This window comes from Hemitrygon akajei, chromosome 13 (assembly GCF_048418815.1).
Source record: "Hemitrygon akajei chromosome 13, sHemAka1.3, whole genome shotgun sequence".
In the NCBI taxonomy this organism is placed as follows: domain Eukaryota; kingdom Metazoa; phylum Chordata; class Chondrichthyes; order Myliobatiformes; family Dasyatidae; genus Hemitrygon; species Hemitrygon akajei.
In genome coordinates, this window is record NC_133136.1 from 110,305,123 (window position 1) to 110,330,805 (window position 25,683).

The 25,683-nt window shown below is 41.8% G+C and overlaps 1 protein-coding gene across 1 annotated transcript in view; it reads left to right on the forward strand.

The window, feature by feature from the left end:
- Positions 1 to 25,683, forward strand: part of sdad1 (SDA1 domain containing 1) — an 87,162-nt gene that overhangs the window by 47,469 nt on the left and 14,010 nt on the right. Inside the window, exons 14-19 of the mRNA XM_073065277.1 lie at positions 4,735 to 4,811; positions 5,608 to 5,705; positions 9,714 to 9,790; positions 13,089 to 13,203; positions 20,038 to 20,132; positions 24,128 to 24,315. Of these exons, the coding sequence (XP_072921378.1) occupies positions 4,735 to 4,811; positions 5,608 to 5,705; positions 9,714 to 9,790; positions 13,089 to 13,203; positions 20,038 to 20,132; positions 24,128 to 24,315 (650 nt within the window). The remainder of the gene's footprint in view (positions 1 to 4,734; positions 4,812 to 5,607; positions 5,706 to 9,713; positions 9,791 to 13,088; positions 13,204 to 20,037; positions 20,133 to 24,127; positions 24,316 to 25,683) is intronic.

Below are 25,683 nucleotides of genomic sequence, written 5' to 3' on the forward strand. Positions count from 1 at the left end.
AAGTTTTTCCTCATCTCGGTCCTAATAGGCTTCCCCTTTATCCTTAAACTGTGACCCCTCGTTCTGGATTTCCCCAACATCGGAAACAATCTTCCTGCATCTAGCCTGTCCAATCTCTTTAGAATTTTATACGTTTCAATAAGATCCCCCCTCAATCTTCTAAATTCCAGTGAGTATAAGCCTAGTTGATTCAGTCTTCATATGAAAGTCCTGCCATCCCAGGAATCAATCTGGTGAACCTTCTCTGTACTCCCTCTATGGCAAGAATGTCAATCCTCAGACTAGGGGACCAAAACTGCACACAATACTCTAGGTGTGGTCTCACCAAGGCCTTGTACAACTGCAGTAGAACCTCCCTGCTCCTGTACTCAAATCCTTTTGCTATGAATGCCAACATACCATTTGCCTTTTTCACCGCCTGCTGTACCTGCATGCCCACCTTCAATGACTGGTGTACAATGACACCCAGGTCTCGTTGCATCTCCCCTTTTCCTAATCGGCCACCATTCAGATAATAATTTGTTTTCCTGTTCTTGCAATCAAAGTGGATAAGCTCACATTTATCCACATTAAATTGCATCTGCCATGAATTTGCCCACTCACCTAACCTATCCAAGTCACCCTGCATCCTCTTAGCATCCTCCTCACAGCTAACACCACCGCCCAGCTTTGTGTCATCCGCAAACTTGGAGATGCTGCATTTAATTCCCTCGTCTAAATCATTAATATATATTGTAAACAACTGAGGTCCCAGTACTGAGCCTTGCGGTACCCCACTAGTCACTGCCTGCCATTCTGAAAAGGTCCCGTTTACTCCCATTCTTTGCTTTCTGTCTGCCAACCAATTCTCTATCCACATCAATACCATACCCCCAATACCATGTGCTTTAAGTTTGCATACTAATCTCCTGTGTGGGACCTTGTCAAAAGCCTTTTGAAAATCTAAATATACCACATCCACTGGCTCTCCCCTATCCACTCTACTAGTTACATCTTCAAAAAATTCTGTAAGATTCGTCAGACGTGATTTTCCTTTCACAAATTCATGCTGACTTTGTCCGATGATTTCGCTTCTTTCCAAATGTGCTGTTATCACATCTTTGATAACCGACTCTAGCATTTTCCCCACCACCGATGTCAGACTCACCGGTCTATAATTCCCCGGTTTTTCTCTCCCTCCTTTTTTAAAAAGTGGGGTTACATTAGCCACCCTCCAATCCTCAGGAACTAATCAAGAATCTAAGGAGTTTTGAAAAATTATCACTAATGCATCCACTATTTCTTGGGCTTCTTCCTTAAGCACTCTGGGATGTAGACCATCTGGCCCTGGGGATTTATCTGCCTTTAATCCCTTCAATTTACCTAACACCACTTCCCTACTAACATGTATTTCCCTCAGTTCCTCCAGCACACTAGATCGTCGGTCCCTTACTATTTCCAAAAGATTATTTATGTCCTCCTTAGTGAAGACAGAACCAAAGTAGTTATTCAATTGGTCTGCCATGTCTTTGTTCCCTATGATCAATTTACCTGTTTCTGACTGTAAAGGGACCTACATTTGTCTTGACCAATCTTTTTCTTTTCACATACTATCTATAAAAGCTTTTACAGTCAGTTTTTATGTTCCCAGCCAGCTTTCTCTCATAATCTTTTTTCCCTTTCCTAATTAAGCCCTTTGTCCTCCTCTGCTGGTCTCTGAATTTCTCCCAGTCCTCAGGTGTGCTGCTTTTTTTTTGCTAATTTTTATGTTTCTTCTTTGGACTTGATACTATCCCTAATTTCCCTTGTCAGCCACGGGTGCACTACCTTCCCTGGTTTATTCTTTTGCCAGACTGGGATGAACAATTGTTGTAGTTCATCCATGCGATTTTTAAATGCTTGCCATTGCATATCCACCATCAACCCTTTAAGTATCATTTGCCAGTCTATCTTAGCTACTTCACATCTCATACCTTCAAAGTTACCCTTCTTTAAGTTCAGAACCTTTGTTTCTGAATTAACTATGTCACTCTCCATCTTAATGAAGAATTCCACCATATTATGGTCACTCTTACCCAAGGGGCCTCGCATGACAAGATTGCTAACTAACCCTTCCTCATTGCTCAATACCTAATCTAGAATGGCCTGCTCTCTAGTTGGTTCCTCGACACGTTGGTTCAGAAAACCATCCCGCATACATTCCAAGAAATCCTCTTCCTCAGCACCCTTACCAATTTGGTTCACCCAATCTATATGTAGATTGAAGTCACCCATTATAACTACTGTTCCTTTATTGCATGCATTTCTAATTTCTTGTTTAATGCCATCCCCAACCTCACTACTACTGTTAGGTGGCCTGTACACAACTCCCACCAGCGTTTTCTGCCCCTTAGTGTTATGCAGCTATACCCATATCGATTCCACATCCTCCAGGCTAATGTCCTTCCTTTCTATTGCATTAATCTCCTCTCTAACCAGCAATGCTACCCCACCTCCTTTTCTTTCCTGTCTATCTCTCCTGAATATTGAATATCCCTGGATGTTGAGCTCCCATCCTTGGTCACCCTGGAGCCATGTCTCTGTGATCCCAACTATATCATATTCATTAATAACTATCTGCACATTCAATTCATCCACCTTGTTATGAATGCTCCTCGCATTGACACACAAAGCCTTCAGGCTTGTTTTTACAACACTCTTAGCCCTTATACAATTATGTTGAAAAGTGGCTCTTTTTGCTTTTTGCCCTGGATTTGCCTGCCTGCCACTTTTACTTTTCATCTCACTACTTTTTGCTTGTCCCTTTCTCATCCAGTTCATGCTGACCTGATTTTCTGCCTAGTCTCCTCTACCAAAACCCAATTCATTGCCCTCCATACCCCTCTCATCCATGTACCTTTCCAAACTTCTCTTAAATGTTGCAATTGAACCTGCATCTGCCACTTCCACTGGCAGTTTGTTCCACATTCACACCACACGAAGGAAAGAAATTCCCTCCTCAGGTTTCCTTTAAATATTTCATGCTTCACCCTAAATCTACAATCTCTAGTTTAGTTCTCACCCAGCCTCTGGGAGAAAAGGCTTGGATATATTTCACCTATCTATAGCCTATATGATTTTGTATACTTTTATAAAATCTCCCCTCATTTTTCGATGCTCTTGGAAACAAATTCCTAACTTATTCAACCTTTCTGTATAACTCAGGTTCTTAAGTCCCAGCAGCATCCTTGTAAAATTTTCCCTGCACTCTTGTAAGACTATTGATATCTTTCCTGTAGGTAGATAACTGGAACTGCACATAATTCTCCAAATTCAGCATCACCAACATCTTATATGCTTCAACATAACATCCCATCTCCTGTACCCGGTGGTCTGAATTATAAAGGCCAATGTGCCAAAAGCTCTCTTTACAATTGTACCTACCTGTGATACAACTTTTTTCAGGGAATTATGGATCTGTATTCCCAGATCTCAGTGCCCTACCATTCACTATGTAAGTCGTACCCTGGTTTGTCTTCACAAAGTGTAACACTTCTTTTTCTTAATTGTGTTTTTTTTTGTGTGCTGCATTGGATCCAGGGTAACAATTATGGTAGATTCCATTTAATTAGGAAACATTGGGATCAGTACATTTGGACCATGAAATTTTGGCCCCAGTTGGTCAGAGTTTCATGAAAATAGTTAAAAGGTATAAAAAAGATAAACTACTCAGATAAACTGAGTAACAATTTATGTATTTAAATGAAATACAGAACAAGTTTGAACACCACCAAAATCTCTACAGTACTATAAAGCTGTTTTTATTTCTTATTGAGAGAGGAATTCGTTTGTTGTGTTCTTTTGATTGAGTATAAATGAACAAAATCAGTGCAGACACCTAGTGCAGATAATAGATTTCTTTCATGATTTCGTACTCCAAACCTTCATTTTCATTGTAACATTCAAGATGATTGTCAATACCTTTGTAATTCCTAACTTGTTGAAGCAATGAAATTGTTTCATTTTTCACTCCTGGCTGTTTCTGACATCTCCAACCCTGAATGTTTGAAACCACAGTGAACAAAACTGCTCCGAATTATTTTGCTGCTTATTCCTTGACAGCTATCAGTGACAAAAATCACCACTTTTTAACACAAACACATGCAACTGGCGCTGTTTTAAAAACTGATCACTCTAAGCACAGTGTAGGGTCTAATGGCCAAGCAAGTACATGTGTCTAACGCTAGTAACAGTCTCCTGCCCCAGTTAAGTGGTATAGTGTCCCAAACAAACAAAGAGAATCCTAGATATTGTCTCATTTTAGTTTTTGTTTCAAATAAATGGCTGCCCCAATTAAGCAATAGCCCAATTAGCCTGAATACATAGTATTTCATTCTCCTTCACACTTGCGTACTGGAAATGACATTAAACAATCTTGGAAAAAGAGAGAATGAGAATTCTTGCAGAATACCTAGCTTCTGGCCTGCACTTGTAAACATGACGTTCATGTTGCTGATCCAGTTGAGTTTCTGGTCGGTGATCTCCCTAAAGCTGCTGCTTCCTGATGTGGCAGATGTAACATTATTGAATATCAAAAGCTGTTGGTGAGACCCTCAGTTGTTGAAGATGGCGATTGCCTGAGGGATGTTATTTGCTCTTAGCAGGTTTTGCCTGTTTTTATATGTCCTGATTGGTGGAGAACATGCATCATTAAATCAATACTTGTGAGCATAACTAATCAAAAACATTAATGAAATCTTTTGTTCTATTTTCTAGATTATTCAAACATTAGTGATGACAATAGCAAACAACTTCGTCACTGACAGAAATTCTGGTGAAGTTATGACGGTTGGGTATGAACAGCTAATGTTAAATTAACAATTCTTCAGGTCAATATGCAATGCAATTAGCTCCACTTTGGTGTAGAACTTTATACTAAAGTAACAATAGATTTTACTTATTGACAGTGAGGTAAAACTGATTCATGCCTGTCAGTAGGTCCTAGATTTGATCTCAGGTTGTCATCTGGACTATCCTGAAAGCACTCTAGGAGCATCATAGTTTGCTTCTGGTTTACCTGCGAGATAGAGGAAAAGAATCAGTCAGGAATTTCTGCTGGCAGTCCCACGGACATCTGGATGTTAGCTGAGCTCCTTAGTCCACCCAGGCTTAAGGCTTCTGCCTGCCCTTTAATGGACCACTTTAGGCCAACAAAAACCCTAACAAGACAATGTTGCTTACAAGATAAAAGCAGCAGCATCTTTTCAAAAAAATCTTATTATAAATCTATGCAGTAAAATAATTCAGGGGCAACCAAATCGATAAAGAGTTGATGGTTAGATGATGAAGATGGTAATTTCCTGTCTTGAATCTCACTTGCCATATCAAACCATGCAGATTTATTATATCTTTATGTTAAGCCTTGCTTGTTCAAGTGAGAATTAATTTTTTCTTTGACAGTCAGAGCAGACCAGGTCCTGATTGTGGAGAATATACATAATTGTATCTATCAGTATTTGTAAGCAAAATTCTGAAGATCACAAAGATCTGATGATATTGTAGACCAACAGGCACTCCATATGACCTCGATTTTTTTAAAAAAACATGCAAGTCAGTGGGACATCGTAAAGCAGATCTTTTCTCAAACAGGATTAATACCATCAAAGAAGTGAGTGCACGCTGTCCACTCGCCATAACTGAAGATCTTCTCCAGGACCTTGCTCAATACAAAACCCACAAAGATAAAAGTAAGTGACTAGAGTTAAGCATTTAAAATAATTCTTTTAAAATGTATTTGTTGTCATCAACTCTAGTAAATGATGCAATTACGATTTTCTTGTGAAGTTGTACTTGCGTTGAACACTGTTTACTGCTTTTTTTGAGTTTGTTTATTATAAATTAGTGAAATATTCAGTACAAATCTCCAGTCTCAGAAAATCGATGTTTCATCATAATGCCCGAGTTTATTTAGAATCAAATTCATAGCTAAGGAAATTCATTTCTGTTCATTTGGTAATTTTTTTTGTTCTTTTCTATGAAGACTAAAAATAAAACTTTCAGTAATAAAAGAAAGGAAAGTAATCCATTACCAGAGATTATTCTTACTACTTAAGCAATGAAGGACCTTTTCGTCATCAGAATAGGAATGGTATTGTTTGTTTATGTAGTATTGATCCACTTTTATATTAGTCGGTAAGGAGACTCTAAACATTTTTCTACTCTTCCTAATATTGTCCCACGTTTGAGGGATGAGTCTTCACACTTGCAAAATAAATTTTTCAAAATTAGGTAAGCTGTTCAACTGTAATAATCACTTATTAGACAGCTTTAAAAACTTGCATAACCCTTGAACCTATCTGTTTTTTTTAAGCTCATTAGTGTGGAACTTGTTTACAGTATCAGCCATTTTTTGCTGAGTCTGTTGCAAAACTAATCCATGCTGTTGATGATTTCAGTGTTAAGTTCATCAGCACAGTCAGTGTAGGAGCAGGGCATCTCTGATGGAAATATCTAGATTGCCATATTTTTACTAACACCAGAATTTGCAGACATATTTACCTGGTATGAGTTGTCCCCAGCTTAAGAATACCTGACGTGTGCAACCCATACATATGAGTGATATATTTGGAAAACTGGTGCAATAGCTTGGTTTGTGGCCACATTTTTGATGCTATAAATTCTCCAGTGAACTTGGTGTGTTTAAAGGGACAGCAAGGGAGAAAACCAAGTGAGTGAAACGATCAGACTTTTACTATATATAGAAAGAGTCCATATTTAAATAGTTATGTTGGAACAAATGCCATTTGCAGAGAACATGAATTTGTCAGCACAGAAACAGGCCCTTTGTTCCATCTAGTTTGTGCTGAGCCATTTAAACTGTCTACTCCCATTGACTTGCACCAGGATCATAGCCCTCCATACTCCTACCATCCATATATGTATCCATATTTCTCTTAAAACATTGAAATTGAGCTCGTGTGTACCACTTGTGTTGGCAGCTCATTCCACACTCTCACAACTCTGAGTGAAGAAGCTTCGCCTCATGTTCTCCTTAAACTTCTCACCTTTTATTCTTAAACTATGACCTGTAGATGTAGCCCCACCCAGCATCAGTGGAAAACGCCTTCTTGCATTTACCCTATTTATACTCTTTATAATTTTTATACCTCTACAAAATCTCCTCTTAGTCTTCTACGTTCTAAGGAATAAAGTCCTAACCTATTTAATCTTTCCTTATAGCTCAGGTCCTCCAGTCTTGGCAACATCCTTGTAAATTTCCTCTGTACTTTTTCAATTTTATTTACGTCTTTCCTGTAGGTAGATGACCAAAGTTGCACACAGTACTCCAAATTAGGCCTTACCACTGTCTTATACAACTTAAATGACCTTTAATTTATAAACGAGCATTTGTGGAGCAGAATGTTCCATTCTGCTCTACCAGACGACCAGTTTTGTCCATTGTAATCCTGTTGCCCTTGACATACCTGTAGAATCCTTTGGGACTGTCCTTCATCTTGTCTGCTAAGGCAACCTCATGGCTTCTTTTAGCCCTCCCCTCATTTCTTTCTTAAGTATTCTCTTGGATTTCTTGTGCTCTGTGAGCACCTCATTTTTTTCCAACCTGCCTATACCTGCAATGAACCTTTTTTTTCCCTTAACCAGGACCTCAATATCTTGAAAACCAAGTTCCCTACACCGTTACCTTATCTTTTATTCTAACAGGCACAAACAAGCTTCACCCAGAAGTTCATTGAGGACAATGTCCCCCAAAAGTTGGTCAGGGTCTATCTAAACCAGAACCTTGCATGCTGCACTCACCGCAAGAGACAGAGTTTTCACTGCCAGGAGCTCAAGAAATGCAGCTTCAATCTACTCAAGATCATCAAGGCAGCGGAACGACCATACAGAGACAAGATCCAGACACAACTCTCCACCAACAACACACACAGTTTATGACATGGCCTGCACACCATCACACACTTCAAAGCTAAATGCAGTGGTGCTCCCAATATCGCTGTCACTCCCAGATGAGCTAGATCTTTTTTACACTCAGTTCGATGTCCCAAGGAGAGCTGCTGATGCGATCTGTACCTTGGTCATCTCTGGGGCTGAAGTACACAGGTGTTTCCAACGAGTGGACAGCCACAAGGCTCTGCAGCATCCCAGGACGGGTACTCGGGATGTGCGCAGCACAACTGGCTGGTGCGTTTGCAGACATTTTTAATCTCTCCCTCTCCCCGTGTAGAGTGCCCTCCTGCTTCAAAACATCCACCATTGTCCCTGTACCTAAAAAGACCAAGGTAACATGTCTGAATGACTGGCGTCCTATTGAGAGGCTGGTCAAAGACTACATCTGCAGCATGCCACCACCCACACTAGACCCCCTACAATTTGCCTACTGACACAACCGATTGACAGATGACGCAATAGCCACAGCTCCACACACCATCCTTACACACATGAAAAAAGGGATGCTTATGTGAGAATGCTGTTTTTGGACTACAGTTCAGCATTCAACACCACAATTCCCCCAGGCTTGACAAAAGCTCAGAGACCCCAGCCTTCACCCTGCCTTGTACAGCTGGATCCCCGACTTCCTGTCAGATCGCCGGCAGGTGGTAAGAGTGGGCTCCCTCACCTCTGACCCTCAACACAGTTGCCCCTCAGGACTGTGACCTAAGCCCCCTCCTTTATTCTTTGTATACCCATGACTGTGTCACCACCCACAGCTCCAATCTGCTAATTAAATTTGCAGATGATACTACATTGATTGACCTAATCTCAAATAATAACGAGGCAGCCTATAGAGAAGTCATCACCCTGACACGTTGGTGTCAAGAAAACAACCTCTCCCTCAGTGTTGCAAAAACAAAGGAGCTGGTTGTGAACTATAGGAGGAATGGAGACAGGCTAACCCCTATTGACGTCAATGGATCTGGGGTTGAGAGAGTGAACAGTTTTAGGTTTTAAGTGTCCTCGGTATACACATCACCGAGGACCTCACTTGGCTGTGTGGTGAAAAGAGCACAACAGCGCCTCTTTCACCTCAAGACGGTTGAAGAAGTTTGGCATGAGTCCCCAAATCCTAAGGACTTTCTACAGGAGCACAATTGAGAGCATCCTGACTGGCTGCATCACTGCCTGGTATGGGAATTATACTTCACTCAATCACAGGACTCTGCAGAGAGTGGTGCGGACAGCCCAGCGCATCTGTGGATGTGAACTTCCCACTATTCAGGACATTTACAGCAACAGGTGCGTAAAAAGGGCCCAAAGGATTATTGGGGACTTAAGTCACCCCAACCTCAAACTGTTCCAGCTGCTACCATCTGGGAAGCAGTACCGTAGCATAAATGCCAGGACCAACAGGCTCCAGTACAGTTTCTTCCACCAGGCCATCAGACTGATTAACTCATGCTGATACAGTTGTATTTCTGTTATATTGACTGTCCTGTTGTACATACTATTTATTACAAATTACTATAATTTGCATATTGCACATTCAGTCAGAGACGTAACGTAAAGATTTTTACTCTTCATGTATGTGAAGGATGTAAGAAATAAATTCAATCAATTGTACTCTAAAAATTTCAAACTTTTGCCAGAAGACAGCCTGTCCCAATCCACTTGCCAGATCCTTTCTGATGCCATCAAAATTGGACTTTCTCCAATTTAGAACCTTAACCCATAGACCGGACATATATTTTTGCATATTTACTTTGAAATTAATGGCACTGTGATCTCTTCTTTTCTAGATGTGATGATGTCTGCCAGATGCTTGATTCAGCTTTTTAGAACCATGAACCCTCAGCTGCTGCACAAGAAAGACAGGGTAAGCATTATTACAACCACTCTATGAATATGCTGAGATGTTCTTCATATTATGCTGTAAATTGCATCATGGTTCTATATCTGATGTGCTGCAGAGTGACTGTAAGCTGGTAAACTTGCAGCTGTTTTTTCTCAATTCTTAGGCAGATCATCTGATTTAGTTTCCTGACAACCCAAAACATTCGTTTGGTAATGAATGTGAGTTCCTAACCAAAAGTCAAAGCCAGTGGCATGAGGTACAGGGCAATAGAGGTGTGGTGCAGTTAAAACAGAAAGCCACAAATACTGGACTGAGAGTGTTGTATGTGAATGCATGCAGGATAAGGAATAAAATGGAAGATCTTGAAATTCAGCTACATATTGGCAAATATGAGATTGTGGCCATCTCTGAAACTTGGCTAAAGGATGACTGCCATTGGGAACTGAACGTCTAAGGATATACGGTGTATCAGAAAGATGGGATAGGCAGAGGGGGGTGATGTGGTTCTGTGTATAAGAAATAATATTAAATCAATGGAAAGAGATGACAGAGTTGGAAGGTGTAGAGTCTCTATGGGTTGAGTTAAGAAATGGTAAGGGTAAAGGACCCTAATGGCCTTTGTATACAGGCCTCCAAACAGCAGCCGGGATGTGGATTACAAATTACAGCAGGAGATAGAAAAGGCGTGTCAGAAGGGCAATGTCATGATAATCGTTGGGGATTTTAACATGAAAGTGGATTGGGAAAACCAGGCTAGTACTGGACCTAAAGAGAGAGAATTTGTAGAAAGTCTAAGGGATGACTTTTTGAAACAGCTTGTTGTTGAGCCCACTAAGGGATCTGCTGTGCTGGATCGGGTGTTGTGCAATGATCTGGAGGTGATAAGAGAGCTTAAGGTTAAAGAACCTTATAATCAAGTTCACATTGAAATTTGAGAGGAAAAATATAAAATCCATTGTGTCAGTATTTCAGTGTAATAAAGGAAACTACAATGGCATGAGAGAGGAACTAACTGGCTGAAGTTGACTGGAAAGGGACATTTGCAGGAAAGTTGGCAGAGCAGCAATGGCTGGAGTTCCTGCAAAAAATGAGGAAAGTGCAAGACAGATACATTCCAAATAAGAAGAAATTTTCAAAGGGAAGAAGGACACTACCATGGCCAACAAGTGAAGCCAGAGCCAAAGTAAAAGCAAAAGAGGGGGCATACAAGGAAGCCAGAGCTAGTGGGAAGATAGAGGATTGGGAAGCTTTTAAAAACTTGCAATAGGAAACTAAGAAGGTCATTTGGAAGGAAAAGATAAATTATGATAGGAAGCTGGCAACTAATATCAAAGAAGATACTAAAAGCTTTATTAAGTATATAAAGGGTAAAAGAGAGTCAAGGGTAGATATAGGACCAATATGAAATAATACTGGAAATATTGTAATAAGAGATGGCAGAGAAACTGAAAATTTTGCATCAGTCTTCACAGTGGAAGATGTCTGCATTATACCGGACATTCAGGAGTGTCAGGGAAGTAAAGTTTGTGCAATGAAAATTACGACTGAGAAGGTGCTCAGGAAGCTTAATGGTCTGAGGGTGGATAAATCTCCTGATGGAATGCACCCTCGGGTTCTGAAGGAAGCAGCTGTAGAGATTGTGGAGGCATTAACAATGATCTTTCAAGAATCGATAGATACTGGCACTGTACCAGATGACTGGAAAATTGCAACTGTTACTCCGCTATTTAAGAAGGGTAGGAGCAGCAAAAAGGAAACTATAGACCTGTTAATCTGACATCAGTGGTTGGGAAGTTGTTGGAATTGATTCTATGGGATGAGATTACAGAGTACATGACAAGATAGGCCAAAGCCAGCATGGTTTCCTGAAAGGAAAATCCTGCCTGACAAACCTACTGCAATTCTTTTATAAGCAGGGTAGACAAAGGAGATGCAGTAGATGTGATGTACTTGGATTTTCAGAAGGCCTTTGACAGGGTGCTGCACATGAAGCTGCTTAGCCCATGGAATTACAGGGAAGTTACTAGCATGGGTGGAGCATTGGCTGGTTGGCAGAAAACAGAGAGTGGGAATAAAGGGATCCTATTCTGGCTGGCTGCCGGTGACCAGTGGAGTTCTACAGGGGTTGGTGTTGGGACTGCTGCTTTTTACGATGTATGTCAGTGATTTGGACTACAGTATTAATGGATTTGTGGCTAAATTTGCTGATGATACAAAGATAGGTGGAGGAGCAGGTAGTGTTGAGGAAACATAGAGCCTGCAGAGAGACCTAGATAGTTTATGGGAATGAGCAAAGAAGTGGCAAATGAAATACAATGTTGGAAAGTGAATGGTCATGCACTTTGGTGCAAGAAATAAATGGGCAGCATTTTATTTAGATGGGAAGAGAATTCAAAATGCAGAGATGTAAAAGGACTTGGGAGCCCTTGTGCAGGATACCCTAAAGGTTAACCTCCAGGTTGAGTCGGAGATGAAGTAGGTAAATGCAATGTTGGCATTCATTTTTAGAGGTATAAAATATAAGAGCAGGGATGTGATGTTGAGGTTCTATAAGGCACTCGTGAGACCACATGGAGTACTGTGTGCAGTTTTGGGCTGCTTATTTTAGAAAGGTTATACTGACATTGGAGAGGGTTCAAAGAAGATTCAGGAGAATGAGTACAGAAATGAAAGGGTTAATGTATGAGGAACATCTGGCAGCTCTTGGGCTGTATTCCCTGTAGTTCAGGAGAATGAGGGGGGGTTTCATAGAAACATTTCAAATGTTAAGGGCCTGAACAGATTAGATAAGGCAAAGATATTTCCCATGATTGGGGATTCTAGGACAAGAGGGCACAAAGTGAGGATTGAAGGACGTCCTTTTAGAACTGAGATGTGGAGAAATTACTTCAGTCAGAGGGTGGTAAATCTGTGGAATTTGTTGCCATGGGCGGCTGTGGAGGCCAAGTCATTGGGTGTATTCAAGGAAGAGATAGGTTCTTGATTAGCCAGGGCATCAAAGGGTATGGGGTGAAAGCAGGGGAGTGGGGATGACTGGAAGAATTGGATCAGCCCATGATTGAATGGTGGAGCAGACTCAATGGACCAAATGGCCTGCTTCTCCTATATCTTACGGTCTTTCCCCTGTTCAAAGAATTCTTTTTCCTGAGGAAAGAATGCAGATGTTTGTAGCACCAATTTCAGTAAGTGGAGGAGTAAATAAAAACCAAGTCAGACTTTGAACCGTTCAATCTTAACGTTCAAGTCTCTCCAGTATTGAGTAGTTTGAGGAAAGTTTGTTCGAAGTGGTTTCCAAACTGAAGATACTTTTTTGCAATAGGGTAAACCAACGGAAGCCTCAAAAGAAGTCAGATGCCATGAATACGGGGAACTGGATTCTAAAGACTACATCCCAGGAGCAGAAGTGCTGGAAGAGGAAGGAGAAGAGGATAATGGTGAGTCTCCATAATTGCTTGATTGTCAATTAAGAAGCCACATGCAATAGAAGCCACTGTCATCAAGTTCTATTTACATAGGACTCTTCTTCATTCAAAATTCCTATTTTCAAAAAAAATATGAATGTAGACCATGGAGGAGATGAAGGTAACCAAACATTTAGAAGAGGTCAGATAATGAGAGGATCTTAACTAAGAAAGTTAGTAAAGTGCAATGGGCTGAGGACGTGAATTGACCCAAGAAAATCAATAATTTGGTTAAACTGTAGGTTTTCACAAAGAGAACGACATGAGGCATTTTATGTTTAATAAAAGCCATAACAACTCATCTATTGTACTGCAAAAACTGAACATGAAGCATGGTAACAGAACTTCACATAACTACATCATCACGTCAGACCAGCCTCTTTAAGCGAAACCCCAACTTGATGTCGGTGGTTGTAAGTTATGTACCTTTACACTAGTGGTCGCCAACCAGTCGATCACGATTGACCAGTTGATCTTTGAGACTTTCCCAGTAGATCCCAAAAAAAAGAAAGAAAGAAAAATGAGCACTGGGCAGAAAAGACTGAAAGCAAAACCCCAAAACCGGGAAACAACCCCTCCCCACAAACAGCTCTCCGCAGAGGGAGCACCACTACTTCACCAGTATCCTCATCGGCATCAACCTATCTTTATAATGCTCACATTACAACACTTCTCCCCCTTTAAATTCCAACATTCCCCAAATGTAAAAGAACTGGGAAACAAAAAACAGAGGTGTCATTAGCTTGTGTACCCCTGAAACTTGTACTAGTGTCTCAGTAACAGTTTACCAATACAAAACACCTGAAAAACAGGGCAGGTTCAGCATTCACTCTAACAAAGGAAATTGTCCATTCAAATATTCAGTCTGTCAGGAGGTTTGCGAGGGTGCTGTGCTGCAACAGATGAAAATTATTAAATCTAAGTACAGGAGCTGTCTTACTGACAGACACCTCTCAGACTGGCTGTCTGTAGTTATGAGCCAAATTTCAGGGAACTAGCAGAAAGTATTCAGTCCCAGTCATCACACTGAGTGCAACAGTCAATTTTTATTCATTTATTTTTTGTGTTGAAATAAAATTAAATAATGAAACATAGAATTAAAGGTGTTGTAATGTGAGCATTATTAAAATAAGTAATACCAATTAAGATAATGGTAACATAGCAACATCCCCGCTACGGAAAGCCGCCTGCAAAGAGAGCCTGCTTCCGGGGCTGCAGGGCTCCTCTTCCGGTCCCTTCTGCCCGGTGTGCATGCATATGCCCAAACAGGTGCCTCTGCCTTGTCCATGGTCACGGTCATGTCGTGGTGGCAGGGGCACTGTAGCAGAATCCGCCAAGTCTCTGTGGGCTGGTTTAAGGCGATCTACCGAAACACATTCAGGTTTAACTCTCTTAACTATGATAAAAATCTTTTCTCTGTGTTGCGAAATGCAGAATGGGCAAGCCTAAGAGGGCCTAAGGAATTACTGATGTACATCATGGTGGGCAATAAACCAGCGAGGTGGAATGTTGATCACAGGAACACAAGAGTGCTGTACGCCATTATGGAAGGCAGGAATGGGTGCAAAGGATTTGAAGTTACTGAAGAGGGTGGAACGCTGTTGAGAGGCTGACCAGGCGGTCATGGCATCAGGAATAAGATCACCTGGCACTCATAACGGCTGCCTGTATACCAACTCTGCTGCAGAGGACTGCAGGTCCTCTTTTGGAGCTGCTGTAAGCCCCAGCAGGACCCATGGGAGGCACTCATCTGTCAGGGGAGCCCTCAGAACAGCCTTTTAAGAAGTGGTGAAACCGCTCACATAGACCATTGGACTGTGGGTGATACACCATGGTGTGATGATGTAGTCTAATGCTGAAGTTCTGGGCCATCTAGCTCAGAGGTCCAGTATGAATTGGGGACTGCAGTTAGAGGAAATATCAGATAGGATGCCAAACCGAGCAACACAAGTGCTGATGAATGCCCGAGCCACGTCAGTGATGCTGGAGGGATGGCCCTGGCCATTGGTGGTACTGTCCATCATAGTAAGGAGAGTGGAAGAGGACCAACAAGGTGGTGTCTGGACATGACAGTTAATTTTTGCTTGCTGACACTCCACACAGGCTGCAGTTTATAAGGCTATGCCACACAAACTTCAGTGCAGTCAGTTTCTATGAGGCCTCCCGCCCGGATGTGATAGTTAAAAACAGTCCAACCCAATTTGTGGGCACAATGTGCTGAGGACGACCATTTGAGACTTCACGCAGGAGAGAAACGCCAGCTTCCCCAAACTTAATGTCAGCCAACAGTGACTATGCTTCGATAAGTCTGGACCTCTAGGTTAGTAGCTTGTCGGCTGCCACGCTGACATAATCACCCCCTATATGTATGCCCTCAATGGCTGGCCGTGAGAGGCAATCAGCCACAGCATTGAGTCATGTCATCAGCAGAAATTCTGTGCTGGCTCAGCAATACTTGGGTGTATAAAGGGAGGACAGAAGGATGAATACAGGGCCCCGGTGGAGGACTTTCTCAAATGGTGCAAGCTGAATCATCTGCAGATCACCATCAGTAAGACAAAGGAGATGGTGATGGACTTTAGGAAGACACAGCCTGCACTGCTCCCTGTTACTATTGACGGTGAGGACATGGATGTGGTGAGGCCCTACCAGTACCTGGGGGTGCACCTGGATGACAGACTTCAGTGGAACAGCAATACAGAGGCTGTATACAATAAGTAGAGTTGCCTCTACATCCTGAGGAAACAGGATGTGTGCATGCTCTTCTTCACATGATCTACCAGTCTGTTGTCACCAGTACAGTCTTCTACGTGGTGGTGTGCTGGGGCAATGGCAACAATGGTGATGCCAACAGGCTCCATAAACTGATTAGAAAAGCTGGCTCTGTTATAGGAGTCAAACTGGACACATTGGAGGCTTTGGTAGAACAAAGGACCCAATGTTAAATCCTGGGAATTCTGGACAATGTTTCTCACCCTCTGCATGGCACCTTAGCTGCACTTTAAGGAATAGACTAAGACAACTCCAAAGAGCGCTATATGAGGTCATTCTTACCCTGCGCCATTAGGCTCTATAATGAGTCAACCTATAGCAGGGGAAGTGATGACCAATCCAGTTAGACTGTGGTAACTTATGTTCTTATTCTTTCTACTTCTAATATTTGTATATCTGTGCACTTATAATGCTACTGTGACACTATAATTTCCTTTAGGATCGATGAAGTGTCTATCTGTTACTTTTCCCCCTTGATATGTTGCATATCAGTTGTGAACTCTGATATGTAGCCCAGGTGGCATCGCTGCCATGCAGACCAAGGGTATGATTTTTCAGTGTACGAGGGGTTTGTGGTCAATGACTGCTGTGAAATAGCGACCCTCTAGAAGAAAACAGAAATGACAGACAGCCAGAGAGAGGCTGAGAGGCTCATGGTTGAACATACTGTACGTTCTTTCAGGGGGACAGAGCTACCAAGTGAAGAAGGCTGCCACACACCTCCAACCTACTGTTTGTGCTCAGCATAGTCTGAAGCTTCAGTAGTAATGGCTATGGATGTGTTGGGGAGGGGATGCACCAGAAGGTTTGAGTCGGAAAGAGCTCATTTGGTATCATCAAATGCCCTGGTCACGTCTGCTGACCAGTCAAGCATTTGATTAGAGTATTGCCTGTATGGGGGAGCATAAGTTCAGCAGCTCAGAGAATGAAGCAGTGATTAGAAATTCACCAATCCTAAAATCTTCTGTAGCTTTAGTAGTGCGGGGCGGTGGGATATCCGTAAGAGCGACTACTTTTGATGAGAGGGCTTTCACACCTTCTGCGGAGGTGCTAAGTCCAAGAAAGTCAATTGTTGACAGCCCAAACTGGCATATAGCAGAGTTGATATTCAACCTGTGTTGGCTTAACGTGTTCAGAGTTCAAAACGTGTGCAGAGATAAGATGTGTGTTGTGATTTGGATGCACCAGCGACAAGTATGTCATCCAGGTACACAATAAGTCTTTTAGTAGAGTCCATCAGCCGTTGGGAAGTCTGTGCTGCATTTTTCAGCACAAACGGCACGTGCAGAAACTCAGAAGCCAAATGGGAATCACAGCCATTTTGGGAATCTCCTCCGAGCACACAGGCACCTTATGGTAGCTCATATACAGTCAACTTTGGAAAAAGTTAACTTCCCGGCTGAGTGTGCTCTAAAGTCTTGGATGTGTGGGATCAGGTAATGATCAGGGTGGTGACCTTGTTAAGGTGTCAGTAATCGCCATGTGGGCGGCAGCCACCATCAGACTTGGGGACCATATGAAAGGGCGAAGCCCGGGGCTACTCAACCGGTGTACAATGCCAAGACTTTCTGTATGGGCAAACTCCGCCTTGCGGTTGTCAGCTTTTCTGGGACCAGTCTCTGTGCACGGGCATTGACTGGCGGGCCAATTGTGGGAATGTGGTTTATGACCCCATGTTTTCTAAGTGTTGTGGAGAATGTGGGCTTGGTGAAGTTTGGGAATTTGCCCAACGGTTGAGTAAATTCACATGTGGTGATGCATGTACTTGACAAGAGTTGTCTTGGGGAACATATTGGGTGAGCAGGATATCAACCCAGGGTCCTTGACATCCACAAGCCAACAGTTCTTAAAGGTCAGCTAACTGTCCTTGGGCACACAGGCAATCTGCACTGAGCAGATGTCTAGTCACGTTAGCCAGGACAAAGCCCCATGTGTAACGTCGCCTCTGCGGCAGAGTGTCACCCATTGTGTTCCGTTAAGTCTGGATCCTGCTGCTGTTGGCGGCATCCAGCGAAGTTTTGTGGCTCTTTACCTTCTTGTCAATAGGCGATGCTGGCAGCATACTCATTTGAAAACCTGTGTCACATAGCAAGCATTGCCCTGAAAGGGTGTCCATAATGAACTGTAAACAGTAGACATCCCTGGCAGTTTGAGAGAATGCATCCTGCTCAATGGTCTCAGCCTGAAATGTCAACAGTACTCTTTTCCATAGATGCTGTCTGCCCTGCTGAGCTCCTCCAGCATTTGTGTGTATTACTTCATTTTCCAGCGACTACAGATTTTCTCTTGTTTGAGAGAGATTGTACTAGTCAAGTGCGATGTTATTTCTGGTTTTTTTGGCAGGGAGAAAGCCTGATGGGAGAATGTAGGTCATGCAGTTGCAGCAATGATTTGGAAATTTCTGAGACCATATGCTCAAGAATTTTGTATGTGTGTTAGGATTTTTTTGGAATGGCAGCAGTAGTTTTGACAGTGCATGCAATCATTAGGTTAGGAAGGAAGAACAAATGTCGGCAGTAGGAACAATTAGGCACAGACAAGAGCTTTGAGGGTGTATTTTCAGGAAAGAAGGGATCCTGCATCAAAATGACAGGAAGAAGGGGAACTGGGGTTGATCACCGTGAGCCTCTTAATTGTCATTGGAGCTGCAGGCACTGGAGAGAAGTTTTAGACAGAGTTAGTTCAGAGAAGTATCTGAAGATTATTTTTGTTCTCCAGAATAATTCCAGAGCAGTGGATAGTTTTGAAAGAAATGACATAGAATTGCCAGATTGGGTAACAGCTTCTTCCCTCAAGCTGTGAAACTATTGAAATCCTGCTGCTACCAAGGTTTCATTACAAGGACAGTAAACAGCTCGCAAAAAATCTCAGGCACATATATATATCTTGAATGCTTAAGACTAGTAATTCTACGTATTGCACTGTACTGTTGCAAAAAAAAAATTCATGACATATGTGAGTGATGATAAACCTGGTTTTGATATGGATCTCTATTGTGGGCTGAGATTGGGAAGGAGGCAGGGAAAGGGAAATTGTGGTTGGCAAAAGGGAGAGGGAGCAGGAAGTCCCAGGGAAACAATCTCATTAAACCAATTGTTTGTAATCAAATGACCTTGCCTGGTGTCTCATCACCGGGTATGCCTGCACCTGCGCCAAACCCGTCACTGGCACTCCTTCTCTGCCACCTCTCCCACGCGCCTCCTGTGGCACTCCACCCTCACCATTCCCAACATCCTTTGCTCCCACCAGATTTACAATCCTGTTCTCTGCTCCATGTTGACAAACACAGTACTGTGTAAAAATCTTAGACACCCTCACTATATTTATGTGCCGGAGACCTTTGCTCAGTACTGTACAGTACAGATAGATGACAATAAACTTGAATGAGGTGAAGGTGACAGTTTAAATATATGTGATTTCAGAATACATTTTTTATACAGCCATTATCTGGGGAGAAGTGACCTCTTGTGCAGATGTAAAACAGTGTGACTACAATTTCAGTGTAGCAGTGGGTGTGTGAAGCAAACTATGGTTTGTGAGGAATGAAAGAGTAGCAAATTATGTTGAAAGATGAAGGTCATACTCTGAGGGATAAAGCTTGTATGCTCCTTATGAGAACCAACCAATCTTGTGTGATGGGGAAGGGATTGATGGGAATAGATGGTTATGATTAAATATCGGTGAGTTGGAGAGGAGTGGAGATAATGAAGACTATCTGTTTCCTCATGTGGTCAACCTTCCTGATTTTTCCTGTAATAAATATCATTTTTACTCGGACCAGGTATTGTATTATGATTTCTGGTCAATGTTTTCTTTCAATGTCACAAATGTTCATCTCCATTCTTAACACCCACCAAGAAAAATCAAACCCTTCCAATTGATCAGCTGTGCTATGCATTGATAAATAAAGAGGATGCTTTATCTTAGCCATTTTATCCATTTATCCAGCCATTTATGGCTGGAACTTTCTTTGCAATTGATGTGTTGCCAGTGATAGCTCTGTCAATTAAGATGTGAAACATCTGCTAATTCCAGATGGATGGGAGAGTACAAGTATGGATGAGGATGAAGATGATGAAGGTTGGATTGATGTTCATCATTCTTCAGATGAAGAACAGCAGAAAGAGTTGGTAAGTCTGAAGCTTTCCTCATTAACATATTTGGTAATTGGAATCAATGATGTGGCAGTGGAGCATTTTTAAATTTAGTGTTTGTTAATAGGAGAGACTACTATTACCCTTCCCTATGTACCTTTGGGGATATGGTACTGTTCCCTGGTCTTGACAGAACCCTTGGAGTCTGAAAGGTAGAGATGCTGCCACAACACCCAGATTTTCTTTCGAACCAGTGTCTTACTGGGTCATGCCTGCAGGAGGCTAACAATGGGACACACTGGTGTGGATGTGGAGTCACAGAAGGTCTAGACTAGAGGAAGACAAAATATTTCCCTCTGGAACCAGTAGTTAGTGAGCCATCAATGACTTTGGTATTTTTCTTTGAAGAGATATTGTGATTCATGTGAAGGCTTGGCATTGTAACCAAGCAAATGCCCACATTCTGGTGAATTCCCAAGTTTATATTTGGGTTGGGGCTTCCACATTGAATCACTGGAGTAACAAGGTAGTCTGTCAGCATCTGGCCACCACCACACACTCCCTTGCCTCATAATGTTCTCTAAACACACTCTGCTGTGCAATTTTTTTACATTTCCATTTCTCTCTTTCCCCCAACTTGTGAATTATTCTTATGTTTTCAGTGTTTTCTGGTGATGTATATCAGTCAGGTTTAAAATGTGCCTGTGATATCATCTTCAATATATAATGGGACATCCAGTCTGTTCCACTGAGATTTTGGTCACTGACAAAATAATAAAGGCAGAAATGCCTTTATTAAGGAAATAAAGGAAAAGTAGTAAGGAAAAGTTCCCCTATGCCAAAAAACACAAAAAAATGTATGAAAACAAATTCAGAGAATTAATATGAACAAAGGAACATATCCCCAGAAATGTCAAGGGTGAAGACAAGTCCGTTGCCTCAGGGGCTTGTGGCTGCCAAGGGAAAATCTGCCATGTTGTCTAACATACAACTTCTCCCACAGCAATGTGTCCGATTGTTAACTGTCTGCTTATGTGGCTCAAGCCTTGAACAAAATTTAAAAGAATGTGCAGAGACCGTAGGAATTGTGAATTATGATGGAGTGACTCAGTAGTTCCATTGGCAGGTTGCTCACTTCATTAGGAAGTAAAGCAAAATAATTTTGTTTTAAATTATGAGGAATTGGTTAATGTTAGTACAAAGATGTTTATGACAGACCAGAATTGTAAACACAGGTATAACTACTTCTTACAAGAGAAAGGGTATATTGGTATTTACTACAAAGGGGTTGAGCATAATATTAGTTTTACTGGCATGACTTCTGGATATATTTGTCATGGATTCAGTGTGGTATAGTGTAGTGTAGGCCTCCATTAGTCCTGATAGACCATGGATTTGCGCCTTGGAAAGTTTCCAGGGTGCAAGTCTGGGCAAGGTTTTTTTTAAAATGGAAGACTGGCAGTTGCCCAATCTGCAAGTCTCCCCTCTCCACACCACCAGTGTTGTCCAAGGGAAGGGCATTAGTGTGGTATAGATACATTAGTGGAATTCTTGTATGAGAGGATTACACTGTGAAAAGAGCAAGTAACATTGGTGGATACTTACTGGAGACAGGGAAAGTGAAAATGATCTCTTTGAGAAATGGATCATTCTGGGAGAGATTGATGGTGAGAAGATGGTTCCTCTGGCTGGTGTGTGGAAAGTTAATTGTACATTGAGGATAACATGGGATGTTATGTTGCAACCAAACAATTGGTGAGACTCCATTTGGAGTATTGTATTCAGTTTCGTCACCCTGTTGTAGGAAAGATGCCATTAAGCTGGAAAAAGTGCAGATGACATGTACAAGGATCTTGCCGGGACTTGGGAGACTGAGGCATGGAGAGAGGTTGAGAAGGATGGAACTCTCTTCACTGGATCACAGCAGGCTGAGAAGTGATTTGTAACATATCTACCATACTTTTAAAAGTATTCTCTCCCTCTCCCCCACCCTGGGAAGTTTTCATGTTTTATTTTACAACAATGAAACACAGTGGCCTTAATTTGGCTTTTTTGACACTAATCAACAGAAAAAGACTCTCATGTCAAAATGAAAATTGATCTCTAAAAAGTGATCTAAATTAATTACAAATATAAAACAAAATCATTGATTGCGCAGGTGCTCACCTCCTTTAATATGACACACCAAATCATCACTGGTGTAGCCAATTGGTTTGAGAAGTCACATAATTAGTTAAATGGAGATCACTGTGTGCAGTCAAGGTGTTTCAATTGATTGTAGTAAAAATACACCTGGATCTGGAAGGTCCAACTGCTGGTGAGTAAGAATCCTGGCAAAAACTACACCATGAAGACAAAGGAACACTCCGGCAACTCCAGGAAAAGCTTATTGAAAAGTACCAGTCAGGAGATGGATTCAAGAAAATTTCCAAGTCACTGAATATCCCTTGGAGTATAATTAAGTCAATCATACAGAAATAGAAAGAATATGGCAGTTGTAGATCTGTCCTGAAAAACTGAGTGACCGTGCAAGAATGGGACTAGTGAGGGAGGTCACCAAGAGACCCATGACAACTCTGGAGGAGTTACAAGCTTCAGTGGTTAAGATGGGAGAGACTGCACGCACAACTGTTGACCAGATGCTTCACCAGTCGCAGCTTTATGGGAGAATGGCAAAGAGAAAGGTACTGTTGAAAAAATCGCATAAGAAAACTCAGCTAGAGTTTGCCAGAAGCATGTGAGAGACTCTGAAGTCAGCTGGAAGAAGTTGTTATGGTCTGATGAAACCAAAATTGAGCATTTTGGCCATCAGACTAAACTTTGTGCACATCATCAACAACACATCATCCCTACTGTGAAGCTTGGTGGTGGCTGCGTCATGCTGTGGGGATGCTTCACTGCAGCAAGCCCTGGAAGGGTTATGAAGGTAGAGGGTAAAATGAAATCCTGGAGGAAAACCTGATGAGAACTGCAGCTTGGGAGAAGATTTATTTTCCAGTAAGACAATGACCCCAAGTGTAAAGCCAAAGCTACACAGGAATGGCTTAAAACCAACAAAGTTAATGTCCTGGAGTGGCCAAGTCAGAGTCCAGACCTCAATCCAATTGAGAATTTGTGGCTGGACTTGAAAAGGGCTGTTTGCTCGCAATCCCCATGTAATTTCACAGAGCTTAAGCTGTTTTGTAAAGGAGAATGGGGAAAAATTGCAGTGTCCAGATGTGCAAAGCTGACAGAGACCTGTCCACACAGACTCAAGGCTGTAATCGCTGCCAAAGGTGCATCTACTAAATACTGACTTGAAGGGTTGAATACTTATGCAGTCAATTATTTTGTATTTAATAATTGTGATAAATTTAAACCAATTTGTAGAAATTTGTTTTCATTTCAATATGTTCTTTTTTTTTTGTTGTTGATCTGTGTCAAAATAGCCAAATTAAGTGCACAGTGATTCAATGTTGTGGGACAATAAAACATGAAAACTTGCGGGGTTTGGGGGTGAATACTTTTTATAGGCACTGTATATGTATAAAATGTGTACATAGCTATAAAATTATGATAGAGTGAATTCACACAGTTTTTTCCCCAGGTTTGAGGAATCTAGAACTAGAGGGCATGGGTTTAAGGTGAGAGGGAAGAGATTTAATTGGAATTGGAGGGGTAGCTTCTTCACCCAGAGAGTAGTCAGTATATGGAATAAGATGCCTGAGGAAGCTGTTGAGGCAGGTACATGTATATTTAGAGGATATTTGGACAGGTATGGAGATGGGAAGGTTTTGGGTGAATATATGGGCCAAATGGGACTAACTTCACTGGGAATCTCGGTCAGCATGGACCAGTTGGGCTGTTTCCATGCTTAGTGACTTTAACTTGCTCTATGTTCAGAGTGAGAGGAGGAGGGCTGGGTGTAACCTAGACTCTGAAAGGAAAGAAAGTAGGTTTCATTTGGGTTGCTTTCTCATTGGTTAAATAAATTTCTGGCTAGACGGTATGTTGCTAGGAGATGAATTCCTTGATGGTCTGTGTTTCAAAAGGTGGAGAAGGTGAAGACCATGCCCACAGAAGCACGCAAAGCAAAAGCAGCACTTGTCAGTGCTAGTCGCCTCCTCACACAGGAAGACTTCAAGAAAATCCGACTGGCCCAGATAGCTAAAGAGGTTGACCCTGCCCCTGGCAAAAGTCAGAAGAGGAAAATTGAGGACAGCAGTGATGACGAAAGCAAGTATGTGCATTTTTAATTCCTAATGATTAGTATGAAAAATCTCTACACTCTGCTGAAGTTTCTTGGTGTAAACAAAATTTGTAAAAGCTCCCTGTTTAGATAAGGCTAAAGCTTGTTTCTTATAATTTCAGTTGCGTTTTAAACTCTGCTACAAAATCACAATGTAAAAACATAAACGAAGCAGGGTAGAACGTGGCCTCTTGACTACTCTACCGTTTGATTAGGTCAGGTCTGTTCCTTGGCTACAAGACGGTTTTCCTCCCTGATCTTCATTACCCCTGTACCCATGTTATCCAAAAATGTGCTGATCTTAGCCTTTGAATATAAGAGTTCTGAAGACTTATAATCTACACCTGAAGAACTTTGTCCTCATTCCAGCCCTGTCGTGAGGTAATTTCTCCAGCTAGTGGAGATACCCTGTCATCCATCTTCCTTTACAGAATTATCCATGTCACAGCCAGATCACTTCTTAACTAACATTTACACATTCCTCATCTTTTTTTTAAAAAGTGCATTATTTTCCTTTAATTCCTCATAACCTGCCATTTCCCCACTGTGAAAATTCCCTTCCCTTCTGGGAAAATAAACAAAACAGCAGATGCTGGAATCTGAAATAAAACAGATGCTGAAAAATCTTCCAGCGTGTCTGTTTTTGTTTTTAATCTCTTTATCTGCTCACAACCCCCTTTCCCTATCACCAGCAGACCTGCATTTTTATATCCTGTTTTTTCATTTGAATTTGTAGGTGCTAGTTGAGTAGCTCAGGGTGTAAATCCGATGCCTGTGGCATCTCAGTAACAAAATCCAGATAGACCCGCCTCCTTTTCCACCTTTCATCCTTCCCCAGTCCTGTGGTGCCAGGAGGCACAGGCCTTTGTGACCTTGCACTGTGGAGACCATATAATCAGCTTCCCATGTGTTCCCTGCAGCTAATATGCAACTTTTCTCTTTCCCCATGCCTCATTGATCTTCTGGACCTGGTAAATGATCAGATTGCTCATCTTGCATCCTAGTACATAATGTGTGTTGGGCAAGGTCAAAGGGTAAGGCTTCTGCATTACCACATCTTGGGGCTTTTGACCTATCTGAACTATAGACAGAACCTTTTATTTGTGATCTACCCAAATCCACATTGCTGCTTCAATGGAAGGCCATGACTGCCTGGACCAAGCTGCACCATTAACTCCTCATCTTCTCCCAACTGAGATGCCAATGCAACAACTTTACTGAAAGTGTCTCTACCTTAAGAACTTTGAGCGCCAAGGTCTGACTCGTTCATCTCTACCAATTTATACCATTCACAGCCACAATGTATCACAGGCCCTACCATGTCGTATTAAATTTCAGTTGATCAGGAAGATAACACTG